At 56.8% G+C, this 19,226-nt stretch overlaps 1 protein-coding gene across 2 annotated transcripts in view; it reads left to right on the forward strand.

Moving 5' to 3' along the window:
- OGDH (oxoglutarate dehydrogenase) overlaps window positions 1–19,226 on the forward strand; it is a 44,959-nt gene that overhangs the window by 19,060 nt on the left and 6,673 nt on the right. Inside the window, exons 4-13 of one of the 2 annotated variants that reach the window (XM_068421330.1) lie at window positions 1,657–1,759; window positions 7,264–7,308; window positions 9,616–9,731; window positions 10,881–11,035; window positions 11,452–11,598; window positions 12,506–12,596; window positions 14,088–14,267; window positions 16,625–16,753; window positions 17,503–17,682; window positions 17,988–18,140. In XM_068421330.1, the coding sequence (XP_068277431.1) occupies window positions 1,657–1,759; window positions 7,264–7,308; window positions 9,616–9,731; window positions 10,881–11,035; window positions 11,452–11,598; window positions 12,506–12,596; window positions 14,088–14,267; window positions 16,625–16,753; window positions 17,503–17,682; window positions 17,988–18,140 (1,299 nt within the window). The remainder of the gene's footprint in view (window positions 1–1,656; window positions 1,760–7,263; window positions 7,309–9,615; window positions 9,732–10,880; window positions 11,036–11,451; window positions 11,599–12,505; window positions 12,597–14,087; window positions 14,268–16,624; window positions 16,754–17,502; window positions 17,683–17,987; window positions 18,141–19,226) is intronic. The other variant, XM_068421332.1, reaches the window with a different exon arrangement.

The raw sequence follows: 19,226 nt of genomic DNA on the forward strand, positions 1-19,226 counted from the left end.
TGTTTGCCAGACAAAGTGGCCTCCTGGTCCTGGTGAGAACATCCTGGCCATGGGGAACAGCGTGGTGAGCTTGTGTCCTGCCAACTGCTAAATGATGGGCTAGCCCTGTGCTTTGTTGCAAGATGGGCGAGCAAATAATTCCTAGACAAAGCTGGCCCAGGAGAAGAGCTTTCTGTGTGGCCACCAGTGCTCAAGGGCACGTCATCATCTGGCCCTGCGGAGAGCGTGGCGGGGGATCAGTCTCAGCCATTTGCCTTAACGTCGATGGTTGGTTTTGGGCTCTTTGGCTGGTGAAAACACAAAAATCCTTTCCCAAAATCCCCTTGGGATGCTCTGAACAGGGACAGCTCTCTGGCAAATAAGGTCCAATCGGTGTGTCTGGGTTGTATGAGAGGTTTAGGAATCCCCTCGTATGCGAGTGATTTTTTGAACTGATACCAGATTTGATGGCCACGAGTATCGTTGTCACAGCGTGAAGGCACCATCACACCCTGTACCACGGCAGTAGGGTTTCCTGCCCCGCTCCCAGCATAGCTGAGCCTGAAGCTTCGAGAACAGGAGCTGTCAAGAAAGAAACCATGGCTTGTCAGTTGGAGAGCGCTGGCCACCAAGAGGAAATGAGTTTGCCCATCGAGGTGTGCTGGGGTCCATCTCTGGGCACCATCTCCTCCTGGGAAGGTCAAAAGCAAAACTCCTTGTTACCTCTCATTAGTCTCCGTGGCTCCTGGCATGGTGACTCCTGGCCCTGACTACCACCACCGGGAGCCATCAAGGCTCTCTTGGTGCCAAAGCTCTTCAGTATTTCCACACCTGCCCTTTCCCAGAAGAGTGCTCCAAGTCCTGCTGTGGGCTTCTCTCTCTGGAAGGATGCTGTGAGCTGCTGACCTCTAATAGCACACACAGGCAGATGTTCCTCAGACACGTTCCTCTGCCTTTCACGAGCTGCTGCTGCTGGTGGCAAAGCTTGTTTTCTCTGCGACGTTGGCAGGAGAGCACCTAGACCTGCCAAAATCTGGAAAATTGCCTCTTTCTTTGCTCTGATGCTTAGGAGGAAACCATCGGTGTGGAGTTACTGCATCTGTAGAGAGGAGGTGCTCAGGTTGGACACCAGGCAAGCAGCGGGAGACCCTCGGACCTCAGTTCTGGAAGGTCTCTACTGTGAAGAAGACCTCCGTCTCCCTGCCTGGCTTCAGGCAGAGCAGAGCGGTCCTTGCAGCTGGTGGCACTCACGCCTATGTGCTGTAGCTGAAAGTAAATCCAACTTCTTCCAGGCTTCAGTTGCAGCCAGAAATTGGGGTGGTTCTGCAGAAAATGTAGAGAGGGAAGCTGTTCTGCATGGCTAAAAAAAAAAAAAGGCATGACTTCTTTTCTTTTAAGGAATGTCTTTTCAATTAACCTGTTTTAATGACTAATCTGTGTTATTGCTTCTAGGTCAGGGGTCATCACATTGCAAAGCTTGATCCTCTCGGCATTAGTTGTGTAAATTTTGATGATGCACCCGTAACTGTTTCTCCAAACGTGGGTGAGAATTACTCTGCAAATTAATTCTAAAGTAATTTAACTTTTTTACCCCTCCCCTCTTTTTGTTTTTCTCCCTTTCCCCTTCTCCCCTCTCTTGGTACCTGTTCTCCTTTCCATTCCCGGCCCATTTCATAGATTCGAGGGCATCATGTAGCACAACTCGACCCACTGGGCATCTTGGATGCAGATCTGGACTCCTCCCTTCCAGGCGATATTATCACATCCACAGACAAACTGGGTGAGGGCTTTGAGAGCAGTTAGTGCTGCATTGCTTGAGCTCCTCTTCTCTCTCACGGCTTCGTAGGTAGATCGCTTCACCAGTAAAAGGGAAAAGGTCTTAAGTTTCCTTAGTAATGATCACTTGAAATTTACAGTCGAGCCGGCCGCCGCGGAGCAGTTCTGCCCCCGTCCGGCTGTCACGGCGAATGGGTCTGGTGCCAAAACCCTATTGCTCGGCTCATGTTTCTCCTCCAACCTGTGCCAATTAATTATGTCATTGAACTCGCTCATCCGGGGCTGGCAGCAATTGCATCTTCTGGAAATGCGAAGCAGAGAGGTTTTGTGTTGGGAAGAGCTGGAGTTCTGTTCCCATGGCTCCTCTTGCTGCTCTTGGGGGACCTGAGCGCTGGGTGGGGGGCAACAGGCTGGCTTCGTCTCCGTGGGGCTGAGAAGCGCCTTTTGGCGTGCCCCTGCGGCGATGCCCTGCCCTCCCTCGCTCCCAGCTTTGCTGCAGCATCCATAAATCCCTGAATTGCCCCCTTTTTTTCCAAGACTTGAGCCATGAGTCCCTGCCGGTGATCATAACAAGGAAGCTTTGGGATGCGTTCCCGTCCGAGCAGAGAGGTGGAAATCCCAGTGCCTTCGAGCGAGCGGTGCATGAGTGTCGCACGGAAGCGTGTGTGTGTGTGTGCTGCTTAGGACTTGAAACCCTAATATGAAAGCGCTTCAACTCGGCACCTCTCCACGTGCTTTAGATTTGATCTCTGTAGTTAGTCACGCTGCCAATCCTTCTGAGCTAGAGCGAGGTCGCGGCGCTGAGCTGTTCCACCTTGCCGGTGCTTTCCAAGGGTGGTCACGCCGGCGCCCCGGAGGCATGCTTCTAACGTAGAGTAGAGGTCATGATTACTAACCTTGCACAACCGAAACGGCTGATCAGAGCGTGTGGTGCATGTCAACGATCTTGATTCCTCGTTCAGCCACCAGCGCAGGGACACACCAGCCCTGGACCTGCTGGACCTTCGTACAGGATTACCCGTACTGGGAGTTGGTAGGGAAGGGTTAGGTTTTGGTTGTCCCAGCTTGCTTGGATGATGGAGGAGCTGCTTCATCCTGAGGTCTGGACTTCTGATGTGCTTGTCTGGAGGACCAAGCCTTGGCTGTGCCTTGGGAGCTGACCGGCTCTGCGTTGGAGCAAGCCCTGTGCCTCGGAGGTTTTGATGGGAAGAGGTGGGGAGGTGATGGCCGTGAACCCAGGGGCAGGAGAGGACACAAGTACTTGTAATTGGCACTGTGAGGGGAGCAGGGAGACTTTTTTAGGTGACTTTGAAGCCACCTCCAGTGGCTGGGGAGAGGAAAGGGTGAGGAAAGCATTTTCTAGCTCAGGGTTTTTGGTCTCTGCTGTGGGTGTTGTGGTCCTGAAGCAGAGCAGCAGAAAGCCCTCAAGCCCTGTGCCTGGTAGATGTATTTCCCTTTTGAGAGGTCAGGAGGGTCTGCATGAAACCCAGCACTGGCTGGCTGCAGGTGGTGGCAGCGGTGGCTCTCCCTGAAGAGAAGTGGGAGCTGGGTGTGGGGAGCAGAGGTACCGTGCTGCTCAGTAAGTCATAGACACACAGACTGGTTTGGGTTGGAAGGGACCTTAAAGCCCATCTCGTTCCAACCCCCCCGCCACGGGCAGGGACACCTTCCACCAGCCCAGGTTGCTCCCAGCCCCATCCAACCTGGCCTTGAACACTGCCAGGGAGGGGGCAGCCACAGCTTCTCTGGGCAGCCTGGGCCAGGGTCTCACCCCCTCACAGCAAAGAATTTCTTCCTCAGATCTCATCTCAATCTCCCCTCTTTCAGTTTAAAACCGTTCCCCCTCGTCCTGTCACTCCATGCCCTTGTAAAAAGCCCCTCTCCAGCTTTCCTGTAGCCCCTTCAGGCACTGGAAGGTGCTAGAAGGTCTCCCCGGAGCCTTCTCTTCTCCAGGCTGAACAGCCCCAGCTCTCTCAGCCTGTCTCCAGAGCAGAGGGGCTCCAGCCCTCTCAGCATCTCCGTGGCCTCGTCTGGACTCGCTCCAACAGCTCCGTGTCCTTCTTCTGTTGGGCCCCAGAGCTGGACGCAGCACTGCAGGGGGGGTCTCCCGAGAGCGGAGCAGAGGGGCAGAATCCCCTCCCTCGCCCTGCTGGCCACGCTGCTGGGGATGCAGCCCAGGACACGGGTGGCTTTGGGCTGCGAGCGCACGTTGCCGGCTCATGGTGAGCTTCTCGTCACCCATCACCCCAAGTCCTTCTCCTCAGGGCTGCTCTCAATCCATTCTCCGCCCAGCCTGGATTTGTGCTTGGGATCGCCCCGACCCACGTGCAGGACCTTGCCCTTGGCCTTGTTAAACTCCATGCGGTTCGCACAGGCCCAGCTCTCCAGCCTGTCCAGGTCCCTCTCGATGCCATCCCTTCCCTCCAGCGTGGCGACCGCACTGCACAGCTTGGGGTCGTCCCCAAACTCGCTGAGGGCGCACTCGATCCCACTGTCCATGTCCCCATCAAAGATGTTAAACAGGACCGGTCCCAATCCCGACCCCTGAGGAACGCCACTCGTCACTGGTGCCCCCTTGGCCATCGAGCCGTTGACCGTAACTCTCTGAGTGCGACCATCCAGCCAGTTCCGTACCCCCCAAGTGCTCCATCCGTCAAGTCCGTGTCTCTCCAGTTTAGAGCCAAGGATGTTGTGTGGGACAGTGTCAAATGATTTGCACAACTCCCGGCAGATGACATCGGTCACTCTTCCCTTATCCACCAACGCTGTAACCCCGTTGCAGAAGGCCGGCAAATTTGTCTGGCGCAATTTGCCCTCAGTTTCTGTTTCTTTGTGGCTTTCATACTGAGATATCTGCAACTGGGGTTCCTGATTTAATTACCAGGAATCCATGAATTCGTAGGAAGTAACGAGCCCTGGGACAAAGCTATGCTGGTATCAGCTGGTCGCTCACGCTGGGGTTGTGTCCTGTGGTAGGACCCCAGATTCAAATGGCCGTGTCTAATTAGAGGAGGCTTTATTATCTTGCTGTAAGCATTATTTATGACTGAATAGGCTTTGCCCTGCTATCCCCATCCTGGGAAACCTCATCTGGTCCATCTTCAAATACAATTTGGTGAACATAGCTTGCAAACAACGCTCAGCAAGAGGGGAGGAGAGCAGTGCTGGTGCAGAGCTCCGGCCAAGCCTAAGATCTGGTGTCGCTTGCTTGGGGCAGAGAAAGCCAATTTCTAAGCAGATCCTGCTGGCTTTTTTTTTTTTTTTGCTTTGAAAGAGTCTTTCTTAACGCTTGACAGAGCAGTTAATGACAGGAGTGGTTTTGAGACTTGGAAACAATCTTGTTTCCTCTTTCTGAGCAGCGGAATCCCTAAAGGTCAGCTTTTTGTGGGGCGAGCTCTGCTGCCAACACCTTCAACCGTGGCCGGGCAGTGCTGGGAATTGAAAGGAGCTGCATGGTTAATCTCAGAAATTGATCTTTCTTCTCAATTGCCTTTTGTTTAGCAACTGGTTTGTGTCTGGTTTGGAAGCTCTCTTTGGATGAAGCTTTGGAGAAAATGTAAGGGGGAGAAAACCCGCCCTGGGGGTACTCGGTCTGAGGGAGTGGTGGGGCTGGAGCCACCCAATTCCTCTTTCTCTTGGCTTTTCTTTTTTAAACAAAGTAATCTCATCCTGGTCTTCTGCTGCAGCTGATCTGGCATGGTAAGTGGTGTGAAACAAGGACAAGATGACTGCAGGAGCTTGATGTGAGCTCTCCAAGGAAGTAATCCCTTAGCACGTGGTGTGTGGAAGGCGGTGTGTGTCTGAGCTCTGTCTGTCTGTCTTTCCGTGGAAGGCAGCTGCTCCTGCCTCTTGCCCAGGGGAATTGATGGCAATTGTCCTCCAGCTCAGGAAAAGCCAGGCGAGCCCCTGCGGGGGGATGCGCTGGGAGTGCTGCCTCCTCCCCTTTCCCCGCTTTGAGACCTCACTAACCCAACGTCTCACCTAAATGTACAATTTTTTTCCCCGCTGACCAAAAGGAGAAGTGTTTCCAAAGCCTTTCTTGTAGGTGAGATTGAGGCACTCGGGTCAACTAACCTAGCCAGATAGCTCAGCTCCGGTGACGCACCCTGCGGCAGCCCTGCCTGCACCCGTCCCGGCGTCACCGCGCTTCCACCCACGCTGAGCGTGCTCGAGAAGTCACAGAGTCCCAGCCTGGCTGGGGTCAGAAGGCACCTCTGGAGATCATCCAGCCCAACCCCTGCCAAAGCAGGATCACCCACAGCACGTTGCACAGGGTCACGTCCAGGCGGGTTTGAATATCTCCAGAGAAGGAGACTCCCCCCCTCCCTGGGCAGCTTGTGCCAGAGCTCTGGCACCCTCACAGTGAAGAAGTTTTTCCTCATATTCAGGTGGAACTTCCCATGTTTCAGTTTGTGCCCATTGCCCCTTGTCCTGTCGCTGGGCACCACTGAGAAGAGTCTGGCCCCATCCCCTTGACACCCCCCCTGAGGTATCTGTGAGCATTGATAAGATCCCCCCTCAGTCTGCTCTTCTCTAGCTGAACAGCCCCAGCCCCCTCAGCCTCTCCTCGCAGCAGAGATGCTCCAGCCCTCTGACCGTCTCCGTACCCCTCCACTGGACTCTCTCCAGTAGTTCCTTGTCTCTCTTGAACTGCGGGGCCCAGAACTGGACCCAGTTACTCCAGATGTAGCCTCACCAGGGCAGTGTAGAGGGGCAGGAGAACCTCCCTTGACCTGCTGCCCATACTCTTCCTCACGCATCCCAGGACACTGTTGCCCTTCCTGGCCCCGAGGGCACCTTGTTGGCTCACGGGGAACTTGGTGTCCCCCAGAACTCCCAGGTCCTTCTCCGCAGAGCTGACGGTGTTGTGCGTGCCTGCCTCACCCTTGGTCTTCCTCATTAACAGCCTCCTCATTAACACCCTCCTGCCTGTGCGTGGGCAGCAGCGGTGCCTCCTTGGGGGTGACCTTGAAATCCTCCCAGCAGCGAGGAGCAGAGCAAAACCCACCGGGAGCAGATGGTGGTGGGAGGCAGTTCCCTGCTCTGCAGAGGATAACGCTCCCCTTGGCACAGCGTGGCGAGAAGATACCTGCCTCTTGGTCGTAGGGAAGGTGCCTTTTGGTCGTAGCAGGTGAAGACGCCGTGCCGGGCTGTCTCCCTCTCCCATCCCAGGTGTCCATGTGAGAGGAGGTCTCAAACCATGCAGCTCAACTGCTCCCCAGTGTCTGATGCCCCCGTCCCCCTCCCTACTCCTCCTCCCTCCTCTTGCCAGACTTCCCACGGGGATTTTCTTTTCCACCTAGCGTGTAGTCATCCTCCGTCCCACCCTTCTGCCTCTAATGGTTTTGAACTGTATTTTAAATACTGTATTTTTTTTTGACTTGTGCTTTCCACGACTAGTTTTCACTGTTCCAGGTTGTGGTTTTTTTTTCTTTTTTTTTTTTAACTAACTTTGACTGCGTCTCTCTATCTTCTCCCTTTCTGCACCCCTTTCCCTGCCCACCCCAGATCTCGCAGTATTCAAGGAGCGGCTGAGAGTGTTAACAGTAGGAGGTATGCAATTAATGAGCCTTTAACCCTCTGGAGTGCAGGACTCTCTTTGAATAGGTTATTCTGGGCATGAACCAAGCCGGTAAAGCTGTCCCCTCCCGTCTCGCACCACTCTTGAGTTTTGTAACGTGTTTATTTTTAATTTATCCCGCTAAAAGTCTCCATGTAGGTGCTTGGTTAGTGATGCTTCACCTGTAGAGATCCCCAGCTTAGAGCCTTTTCCCTCCTGTGTGTTTGCATGCCTGGAGTACATGTTTTATTGTGAACGTTCATTTTACGAGGCCTCAATCTCCCCTGGTTGATTCGATTCTCCTAAAAATCCACCCTCTCTCCTGCCTCTGCCCTGGTTTTGTCGCGGTGAAGGTTTGGCGGCTCATCCCCCACCACATCTGATGGTATTGCTGCCTATAAATACTGAGCACCATCAAAAAAAGAGCTGGCAGGCTGCAGCAAAGCAGAAGCAGAGATGTTTAGAGCCCTGAAAACTCCTTGTAAAATCGAACGCCTCCCGCAAAGCGCGCCCGAGGCTTCAAACCCAAACCCTGCGCCGTGGGGCTGGGAGCCGCAGCGAGTTACCGAGGCTTCCCCGAAACCTCCAGCCAGCGGCTTGACTGGGATGCTCCGTCCTAACGCCGCCTCTCTCCAGGGCTTCTGCTCGGATGGGAACCGTGGAGGAGTCCTGGAGCCGCGGGGCCAAACCCTCAGCTCCTGCCAGCCGCGGTTCAGCGCTCCCGCGGCAGCGCGGCTCCGGAGCTGAGCTCCCCGGGCACTGGCTTCCTCCTTCTCCAGGGTCTGGCAGCGTCCAGGAGGGTGATGTGGGCAGAGGAGGGGGTGGACGGCAGCGGCACCAAGGAAAACCTCCGCTCCGGGCTTGCTGTGGGGTGTCCCCAGCCTCCGGCAAGCGCCGTCCTCGAGGCCGCGCAGGGACCAGCCGTGGCCAGCCCTGTCTCCAGCTCGTTCCTGACCGGCGAGCGAGGGGTAGGCTCTTTTTAAGATCAAGTTCAAGGAGGGTCAGCTCTGGAGGGGCCGATTTCTGCCTCCCTTTGCCCGAAGGAAGGTGGGTTACGCCGCCCTGCGGCCTTTAGGCGGTGGCATCCCCCGCACCCTCCCTAAAGGAGACCCCAGTTGGGGTGTTGGGCTGGTTTGGAGGGAGCTGGGTCACCCTTTTAATGCAAACAAACCTATTTTTGTTGGTGGAAATGATTCTTTTGACCTTGCAAGGCAAGGACCTCCTCTGGGGCTCCTGCCCTGGGTTAGAAACCAGCTTGAAACTTGGCAGCTCTGCTCGTCTGCCCCGCTTCCAGCCAAGCTTCTGCTTCGAAAGGGCCTTGGGACTCCTCAGTCCCCTTCCCCGCTCTGCTTCTGCCTTGCTGCATCGGTCCAGCGAGTTCATTGACCCTCCTCCTCCTCCGTGCCTCAGTTTCCCCAAAGACAACCATGAGCTTCAGCCCCCCTCCGATGGCTTTGGGGTGCCGTGGAGCTGCTGCGGGGCCTGGCAGGGACCTGTAACAGCACCAGGTGTTGGAGGTTTCACCTCTAAAACCCCACGTTCGGCTCCCAGTCCTGCTCAGCACCTTCCCCGGGCGCCCACTTAGGAGCTGCCTACAAACCACGAGGTACCAGCACCAAAAAGGAAGGGGTTTGCTGAGCAGAGCTCGGCTAAACCCTTAATTAAAAGGTGGTTAATTGAACGAGGGCAGCAAAACCTGCTGAGGGGCCGGCTGGCCGCCCCGCTCCCGGGCTGAGCTATTCAGGAGAGTCCGTCGCAGCGCCCTGACGCCGGTTTTTCTCTTTCTTGCTTCTCTTTCTCTCCCTCTTTGGGGTTTTGTCTGTTTAACCGTTTCCTTCTCCGCGTTGACTCTTCGTTTTTAATTCCCACCGTGTGACGACACCTCTCTTGTGCTCGGTGACTCCTCGATTCGTCTGTATTTTTCTCTCCCCTCTGTTATAATTTATGGTGTCTTTTTTTTTTTTCCCCGCGTTCTTGGGGCTACAAACTTCCTGACTCTCACCCTGGATTTTAATTACCAATTTACATGTGTATATATATTGCTTTGTGTTTTCGTGTCCTCCGTTACCTTCCGTAATAACCTTGTTGTTCTGCGCTTCATGTCTTTTTGTTTAATTACGGCTTGGTTTTTATCCATATAAACCTCCTTCATGCTTATTTTTGGTTTTATGCTGCTTTTTTTCTTTTTTTTGGCCCTTCCCCACCTCTCCCAAACGTCCCTGCGTGACGGCGTGTCCCCGTCCGCCTTCCTTCCTTCTCTCTCTTGCTTTCGCTTGTCCCACCCATGAAAAATCCTACAGGCTTTTACGGGTTGGATGAATCTGACCTCGACAAGGTCTTCCACTTGCCCACAACCACATTCATCGGTGGAAATGAATCGGCTCTTCCGCTCCGGGAAATCATCCGTCGCCTGGAGGTGAGGAGGGCAGGGGAAGGGCTGCGTGAGTCCTGTTCGCAGCCCCGGGGTCGGGGCAGAGCAGTTGCTTTTTGAAGGTCCTGGGCCCTGCTGCTGCCCCCAGCTTGGGCCAACCTGTAGATTTTAAGCTTTTCAGGTTGGGAGCTGCTCCTCAGCGCTTGCCCCCGCTCGTAGCAGCTGCCCCGTGTTACCTGGTCATCTCTGATCGCCTCCAGCTTCATGCTGCAGTGGGGCAACACATTTGGTGTACCCAAGGTGGAGCGAACCCCAGGCCACTAAATATTGCATTTTTGGAAACCTCTCCAGCTCTATTTTCCAGTTTAAAGCAGCAAATGGTGCTGGGAGAGCACAGGAGCGGGCTGGAGGCAGGCGATACCCCCCTCCGTGAGCTGCCGTGTTGCTGCTGCCCTGCGTGGGGGTCCCTTGGAGGGTCTCAGTGCAGGAGCAGCTCCAGCCTGGGGTTTCCAGCTCTTGCAGCTGGTTTGCTTTTCCTGCCAAATTTCCTACCCTGCTGTGCCCGGTCTGGGAGCGCAGACGGCTCCCAGGCGCGCTCAGATGGTCTCTGCCGAGACAGATTGACCTTGGGAGAAGCAAAACTGCGTCAACGTCTTAGATAAGCTGTGAAAACAGGCTCCTTCTTTTCTGGGGGGGAGGTTCTCTTGCTGATTCTCTCCCTGCCATCCAACGTGGGGTTGTGGGTCACAGCTGATGGCACCGAGAGGGGAAAAAATCTTCCCTCCGAGGTGGATGTGAAGGACGCGAGGGTCTTATCCTGTGCCCCTCGGGGAAAGGGAATTAAACATTTTGATGCTGGGTCACGTGCTGCCCTGCAGCATCCCGGGACGTCCCTTGCAGCATCCCCTTTCCTGGGAGAACAGCTCAAAGCAGGGTCCTGAAACGGGGCTGGCGCAGTGCTCGGGGGTCCCATCGCAGGCAGCACTTGCCGACAGTGCGGCTGCCGGGCAGGAGGGGTTGTGTCTCTGCTGCTTGGTGTCTTGCTGCAAGGTTTAAGAGGGGAATGGAAGAGTCCCTGGCCCCGTGGTTCAATTGATGCCGCACGTGCCGGTCTTTATGGGGGGACGAGGAGGTGCTGAAGCCCTGGCTGTTGTCTCACGGCCCTTTTTCTCCCGTCGGGGTGCGGGGGTGCAGATGGCATACTGCCAGCACATCGGCGTGGAGTTCATGTTCATCAACGACCTGGAGCAGTGCCAGTGGATCCGGCAGAAGTTTGAGACCCCCGGCATCATGCAGTTCACCAACGAAGAGAAACGCACGCTGTTGGCCAGGCTGGTCCGCTCTACCAGGTACCCCGGGACGCTCTTCACCTTCCCCTCATCTCCCCTCGCTGTGCTCAGCTCCCAGCTGGAGCGACGCGGTCACCACCTGAGTCACATCTTGACGTCATCTGTCACGGTCGACTTCATCAGCAGGGTCTGGCAGGCTCAGGTGCTGGCAAAAAGCCCTGAAAACATGGATGATGCTGAAAGAAAAGGTCTAAAAATAAAGGTTTAAATGCAGCACAGTGTCGGGGTGGGGGAGCAGCCAGCCGGGCTCTGCGGGAGGAGACCAGGGTGACCGGGAAGGCTCTCAGGCTGCTGCGTGATGCCTGTTTAAGCATTGTTGGGTGCTGTGGCTCCCTTGGTGCGCTCCCCATCCTTTCTCTGGTTTCTGCCCTCAGCTGGAGCCCTGGCACAGATCCCTCTCTCCCTTTGCCTTCCAGGTTTGAGGAGTTCCTCCATCGGAAATGGTCTTCGGAGAAGCGTTTCGGTCTGGAGGGCTGCGAGGTGTTGATTCCAGCCTTAAAGACCATTATCGATAAGTCGAGTGAGAAGGGAGTGGATTATGTTATCATGGGGATGCCCCACAGGTAACCCTGCCTCCCTCCGCGGCGGTGCTTGGGGCACGGAGGAGGGGGATGCTGCCGGGGTTCGGTACTGGAGGGCACACTGGTTTCTGCCATCACCTAACCTGGGTTTGGCTGGTGGTGAACCTTGGCTGGAGAGCTCAGGCCTTGGCTTCTCTCTGCTCATCACGGTGTTTTCAGCTCCAGCTCTTTTGTAAATTCATCTGGAAGAAGGGGGGTAGCTCAAGGGGCAGAGCTGGGATCCCAGAGCAGGATTCAGCCTGCCCGCTCTGGGGCAGCGGTTGGGATGCTGCTCACGACAAGAAAGACCTCGAGGTGCTGGAGCGAGTCCAGAGAAGGGCAACGGAGGTGGTGAAGGGTCTGGAGCACAAGGAGAAGGGTCTGGAGAGCTTGTGAGGAGCGGCTGAGGGACCTGGGGGGGTTTAGCCTGGAGAAAAGGAGTGACAGGATGAGAGGAACCGGCCTCAAGTTGCCCCAGGGGAGGTTTAGGTTGGAGATCAGGGACAATTTCTCCATGGAAAGGGTTGTCAAGCGCTGGCACAGGCTGCCCAGGGCAGTGGTGGAGTCCCTGTCCCTGGGGGGATTTAAAAGCTGTGTAGATGTGGTGCTGAGGGCCATGGGTTAGTGGTGGCCTTGGCAGTGCTGGGGTAACGGTTGGACTTGATGAGCTTAAAGGTCCTTTTCCAACCAAAACGATTCTATGCAGTGGCAGCCAGTCCATCCCCGTGCTGAGGGGTCTGCGGTCTCGGGTGAAACCACAGAGCCCCCTCCCCGGCTGACCCTACAGCTGTCGTGAGAGGTGTGGGGTTGTCACACCGCCTCTGCGTGACGAGGGGGGATGGCAGGTCACCGTCAGTGCTCCATGCCAGGCTGGCGCTGCTGGTTGCCAACGACGGTCTCGCTTTTGCAGGGGACGCCTGAATGTTCTCGCCAACGTGATCAGGAAAGAGCTGGAGCAGATCTTCTGCCAGTTCGACTCCAAGCTGGAGGCTGCTGATGAGGTGAGTGTCCTCCTCTGCCTGTAGCACGTTGCTGTCGCCTGTCCCCGTGCGGTCCCCCAAGTCTGTGACCATGCAGCGTGAGCTCTCCATGGGCGTACAGCAGCCTTGAGGTGAACAGAATCACAGACTCAATGAGGTTGGAAGAGCCCTCTGGGATCATCGAGTCCAACCATTGCCCTGACACCACCACGGCAACTAGACCAGGGCACTAAGTTCTTAAACCCCTCCAGAGATGGTGACTCCACCACCTCCCTGGGCAGCCCCTTCCAATGGCTAATGACCCTTGCTGAGAAGAAATGCTTCCTAATGTCCAACCTGAACCTCCCCTGGTGAAGCTTGATGCTAAGGACGAGATGAAGGCAAGGTGGCCAGGAGCAGAAGTTGGCTTGTACCCTTGCAGCAGCCCCTGGTCCCCGTATGGGGCCCTAAAGCAGCTCCAAAAGCCCCAAGGCTCGAATCGCTTGTGCCGCAGCCTCTGTTGCTGCGATGCACTCGTGCTCCGGAGCTTCCAGCACCATAAACGGGATGATTTGGCTTTTGGAGAGCTGGGCTGGGCTGGCTTTATCCTGCCGTGCCCTTCAGGTGGGGTTTTGGGGTGAGAAAGCAGCAGCCTGGGTCATCGAGGTGCCCTGACAGGGAGCTGCAGCGTAGTACAAGTGGTGCCAGGGCCGGTTGTACTGCTTGGGTGAGCGTTATCCCAGCTCTGTTTGCCAGCGTCTTCCCCAAACCCACCACACTTATTTCTTCCCCTGCGCCTAGAACCTCACCTAGACAGGCTTGACAAGTGCCTGAGGTTTGTTGGCAGTTTGGTGCCTCAAACAGGCAACTTTTGCCTTGCTGAATGCCAGGTCAGCTCCTAAAGTGAGTGCCTGCTGCTTTCTGCCAGTGCCTCCCGAAAATGCCCCCCTTTTTCCAGCCCCTGGGGTCAGCACCACCCTGCCTCAGGTCTCCTTCCCTGTCCCAAAAGCTGCTCGCGTTCCTGGGGGTGACTCGCACAGAATCACAGACTGATTTGGGTTGGAAGGGACCTCAAAGCCCATCTTGTTCCAACCCCCCCACCACAGGCAGGGACACCTTCCACCAGCCCAGGTTGCTCCCAGCCCCATCCAGCCTGGCCTTGAACACTGCCAGGGAGGGGGCAGCCACAGCTTCTCTGGGCAACCTGGGCCAGGGTCTCACCACCCTCGCAGCAAAGAATTTCTTCCTCAGATCTCATCTCAATCTCCCCTCTTTCAGTTTAAAACCATTCCCCCTCGTCCCATCACTCCATGTCCTTGTAAAAAGCCCCTCTCCCACTTTCCTGTAGCCCCTTCAGGCACTGGAAGGTGCTAGAAGGTCTCCCCGGAGCCTTCTCTTCTCCAGGCTGAACAGCCCCAGCTCTCTCAGCCTGTCTCCAGAGCAGAGGGGCTCCAGCCCTCTGAGCATCTCCGTGGCCTCCTCTGGACTCGCTCCAACAGCTCCATGACTCTCCTTTCCTCTCCCCTCCGTCAGGGCTCCGGTGATGTGAAGTACCACCTGGGAATGTACCACCGGCGCATTAACCGCGTCACCGACAGGAACATCACCCTTTCCTTGGTGGCAAACCCTTCGCACTTGGAGGCAGCTGATCCTGTGGTTCAAGGCAAGACTAAAGCAGAGCAGTTTTACTCCGGGGACACAGAAGGGAAGAAGGTGAGTGGTGCTGAGATGCCCACAGTGAAGTGGCCTGGGCTGGATGGGGTTTGGTGAGAGGCAGGCTGGTGGGAGAGCGAAGAAACCCAGCTGGTTTTTGTTTGCCGTGCCCCTTCCCCTGCTGTCACCCTGACTTTGCTCCCCCATCCTTCTCTGCTGCCTTTGGGGACAACGTTGGTAGGGGCTCACCCACCCTGGGCTCCCATTGCTGCTTCCATCTCTGAGCGACCGGCTCAGCCAGGCTGTGGGGTGCAGCACACCCCAACCCCCTGGGTGGAGAGCAGGGAGATAAGGGGCGCTCCCGAAAGCCACCCCGAGTGTCACAGCTCGAGGGGCTTGGCTGTAGGAGCCTCAAGCTGAAGGATCTCAACGTGACCAGGGAGAACCATTCCTGGGGCTGGGGAAGCTGGAGGTGGCACCCAGCACCTGCACCCAGGTGGGAGCTGGGCTGGGCTGGGGGGTTTTATTTGGGGTGTGACGCCAAGAAGTGGAAAGGTGAGAGCAAAAATGCTTCTTGTCCTCCTACACCCCGAGGGCTGGATATAAATAGACAAACTGTGTCCTCGTCTGGCAGCCAGCCCTCGGGTACGACGGCAAAGTAACGTCACCGAAGGCGGAGCGAGCTCCTGGCCCGGCTCCTGCCCAGGGGTCTGACGGGGTGAAAGCGTGGGGGAAAGGGGCTTTTTCCTCATCTTCCCCAGTTAGAATTAGGCTTTGCTTTGAGAAGGGTGGGAACCTCGTGAAGTTCAGCAAAGGCAAGTGTAGGGTCCTGCACCTCGGGAGAAGTAACCCCATGCACCGGTACAGGCTGGGGGTGACCTGCTGGGAAGCAGCAGAGAAGGGAGTTCTGGGGGACACCAAGTTCCCCGTGAGCCAACAAGGTGCCCTCGGGGCCAGGAAGGGCAATGGTGTCCTGGGGTGCGTGAGGAAGAGTGTGGGCAGCAGGTCGAGGGAGGTTCTCCTCCCCCTCTACGCTGCCCTGGTGAGGCCACGCCTGGAGTAACTGGGTCCAGTTCTGGGCCCCGCAGTTCAAGAGAGACAAGGAACTACTGGAGAGAGTCCAGCGGAGGGGTACGGAGATGGTCAGAGGGCTGGAGCATCTCTGCTACGAGGAGAGGCTGAGGGAGCTGGGGCTGTTCAGCTGGAGAAGAGCAGACTGAGGGGGGATCTTATCAATGCTCACAGATACCTCAGGGGCGGGTGTCAAGGGGATGGGGCCAGACTCTCCTCAGTGGTGCCCAGCGACAGGACAAGGGGCAATGGGCACAAACTGAGACACGGGAAATTCCATCTCAATGTGAGGAAAAACTTCTTCACTGTGAGGGTGCCAGAGCCCTGGCACAGGCTGCCCAGGGAGGGGGGAGTCTCCTTCTCTGGAGATATTCAAACCTGCCTGGACACGACCTTGTGCAACGTGCTGTGGGTGACCCTGCTTTGACAGGGGTTGGGCTGGGGGATCTCAGAGGGCCCTTCCGACCCCAACCAGGCTGGGATTCTGTGATTCTCTGGGTGTTTGGGAATGGGACTCGCCTCCCAGCCGCTGTGTGCTGGGTGCCGTCTCGCTGCCCAGTCGAGGTGCCTCGAGCGTGCTGCTCTTGCTCGGGGGAGAACTGGTGGCCACAGCCTTCTCCCCGGCGGCCCTGCCAGCCATGGGCAGCTCCACTCCAATCCCCGAGAAAACATTGGATGCGTTGACGAGCTGCTCCGTGTCTGGGTCCCAGTTCTGGGCCCCGCACTTCAAGAGAGATGTTGAGCTGTTGGAGCGAGTGCAGAGGAGGGCGACCAAGCTGGTGAAGGGTCTGGAGGGTCTGACCTCCGAGGAACGGCTGAGGGAGCTGGGGGTGTTTAGCCTGGAGAAGAGGAGGCTCAGAGGTGACCTTATTGCAGTCTACAACTACCTGAAGGGAGGTTGTAGCGGGGTGGGAGTTGGCCTCTTCTCCCAGGCAACCAGCGATAGGACAAGAGGACACAGCCTCAAGCTTCGCCAGGGGAGGGTCAGGTTGGACATCAGGAAGCATTTCTTCTCAGCAAGGGTCATTAGACACTGGAAGGGGCTGCCCAGGGAGGTGGTGGAGTCACCATCTCTGGAGGGGTTTAAGAAAAGCCTGGACATGGCACTTAGTGCCCTGGTCTAGTTGCCATGGTGGTGTCAGGGCAACGGTTGGACTCGATGATCCCAGAGGGCTCTTCCAACCTCATTGATTCTGTGATTCTGTGTCCTTTCTGGGACACCGAAGGCTCATGGAGTGAGGCCTGGGCCCTTTCCTGGTGGCTGCCCCACCACTGCAGGAGCGGTCCGGGTCCCCAGTCCGTCCCCGCAGAGCCCCTCCTGACTGCCGTTCCTTCCTGTCTCCCAGGTGATGTCCATCCTCCTGCACGGAGATGCCGCTTTCGCTGGCCAGGGCATCGTGTATGAGACGTTCCACTTGAGCGACCTGCCTTCCTACACCACCCATGGCACCGTGCACGTTGTGGTGAACAACCAGGTGAGGAGCAAATCCCCTGCGTCCGTGGGGTCCGTCACAGACCAGCCTCTGCAGGCTTGGGTCTGGATGGCAGCTGGCAGCGGGCAGTCGCTGTTTCCCAGCCGATGTTCTTGGCAGGAGCCATGGGGTTGGCAGGGGGGACTTTATGCCCAGCTGCTCAACGGGAGCAGCTTTTGAGTCCAGCCTGGCACAGAGGTGGCGCAACCTGATGCTCAGCGTGCGAGATCACTTAGGGACAGCAGGATGGCCATGAGCCAGCAATGTGCCCTTGTGGCCAAGAAGGCCAATGGCCTCCTGGGGTGTATTAGAAGGGGTGTGGTTAGCAGGTCAAGAGAGGTTCTCCTCCCCCTCTACTCTGCCCTGGTGAGGCTGCATCTGGAATATTGTGTCCAGTTCTGGGCCCCTCAGTTCAAGAAGGACAGGGAACTGCTAGAGAGAGTCCAGCACAGAGCCATGAAGGTGATTAAGGGAGTGGAACATCTCCCTTGTGAGGAGAGGCTGAGGGAGCTGGGTCTCCTTACCTTGGAGAAGAGGAGACTGAGGGGTGACCTCATTAATGTTTATAAATATGTAAAGGGCAAGTGTCATGAGGATGGAGCCAGGCTCTTCTCAGTGACATCCATTGACAGGACAAGGGGCAACGGGTGCAAGCTGGAACACAGGACGTTCCACATAAACATGAGGAAAAACAGAGCCGTGTTCCAAATCCTGACCTCTGTGCTGCTCCTGTTCCCTCTCGCCCGCTACAGATCGGCTTCACGACAGACCCCCGCATGGCCCGTTCCTCCCCGTACCCGACCGACGTCGCCCGTGTGGTGAACGCGCCCATTTTCCACGTCAACGCCGACGACCCGGAGGCCGTTGTCTACGTGTGCAACGTGGCAGCGGAGTGGAGAAGCACCTTCCATAAGGACGTGGTGGTGGATTTGGTGAGGAATGTGTCGCGAGGCTTTACCCTCAAGCTGTGGCTGCTCGCTGGTGCCTCCTGGGGTGTATTTTGTGGAAGCTGAGGTTTCTCTTCAGGGCTTGTGAGAGGAGGGAGGAGGTGGTGTAAAGCAAGGCAACGAGGCTGTAATAGCACTTGGAGAGGCGAAACTGTCCCTGTGTGGACATCCCTGTGTTGGGGAGGACACGCTTGGGTCCCTCCTGGGCTGTTTCAGACCCTTCCTAGCACAGACCCAGGTGCTTCTGACCTCAAGCCGTTGCTTTCAAACACTTTTTCCCTTCCCGACAGGTTTGTTACAGGCGTAACGGTCACAACGAGATGGACGAACCCATGTTCACGCAGCCCCTGATGTACAAACAGATCCGGAAACAGAAGCCGGTGCTGCAGAAATACGCAGAGCTGCTGATTTCCCAGGGGGTGGTAAATCAGCTGGAGTACGAGGTACCGACCCCTCGGGGCCTGGGAGGAAAACTGTGGGCGGCATCTGGGTGTGAACGATGTGACAGGGCCCGTGTCTGCTTGTCCTTGTCACCTAAAGGTGGCAGAGCTCTGCTAGGGTTGGGTGAGCACCGCAGACCCGGCAGAGATGGGCTTGGGTGCTCGTCCTTGGACCGTGCCAGCTCTGAACAGCACAGGAACATCTAGTTCAAGGATTGCCCTGGGATCGCTGCAGCACAGACCACGTGGTGCTGAGCCACTGCGGCACGGCTGGGACCCCGGGGAGAGATGGGCTCTGCAGTGCCTGGGCTCGCTGTGGCCTCGGGGTATCTGGGGCAGGTCCCCAGCCCTGGCTCTGCTGCCCTGGCAGCAAGCGTGGCAGCAGCTCTGCCGGCTCTTCCTTGCCCCGGTACCACTTCGGAGCATCTTTAGGGTTGAATGAGGGACTGATGTCGTCTACCAAAGCATTTGACACTGTCCCGCACGACATCCTTGTCTCTAAACTGGAGAGACACGGCCTTGACGGATGGAGCACTCGGGGGATACGGAATGGCTGGATGGTCGCACTCAGAGAGTTACGGTCAACGGCTCGATGGCCAAGGGGGCACCAGTGACGAGTGGCGTTCCTCACGGGTCAGGGTTGGGACCGGTCCTGTTTAAGATCTTTGGTGGGGACATGGACAGTGGGATCAAGTGCGCCCTCAGCGAGTTTGGGGACGACCCCGAGCTGTGCGGTGCAGTCGCCACGCTGGAGGGAAGGGATGGCATCGAGAGGGACCTGGACAGGCTGGAGAGCTGGGCCTGTGCGAACCACATGGAGTTCAACAAGGCCAAGGGCAAGGTCCTGCACGTGGGTCGGGGCGATCCCAAGCACAAATCCAGGCTGGGCGGAGAATGGATTGAGAGCAGCCCTGAGGAGAAGGACTTGGGGTGATGGGTGATGAGAAGCTCACCATGAGCCGGCAACGTGCGCTGGCAGCCCAAAGCCACCCGTGTCCTGGGCTGCATCCCCAGCAGCGTGGCCAGCAGGGCGAGGGAGGGGATTCTGCCCCTCTGCTCCACTCTCGGGAGACCCCCCTGCAGTGCTGC

Source organism: Nyctibius grandis, chromosome 33, assembly GCF_013368605.1.
Source record: "Nyctibius grandis isolate bNycGra1 chromosome 33, bNycGra1.pri, whole genome shotgun sequence".
NCBI lineage: Eukaryota > Metazoa > Chordata > Aves > Nyctibiiformes > Nyctibiidae > Nyctibius > Nyctibius grandis.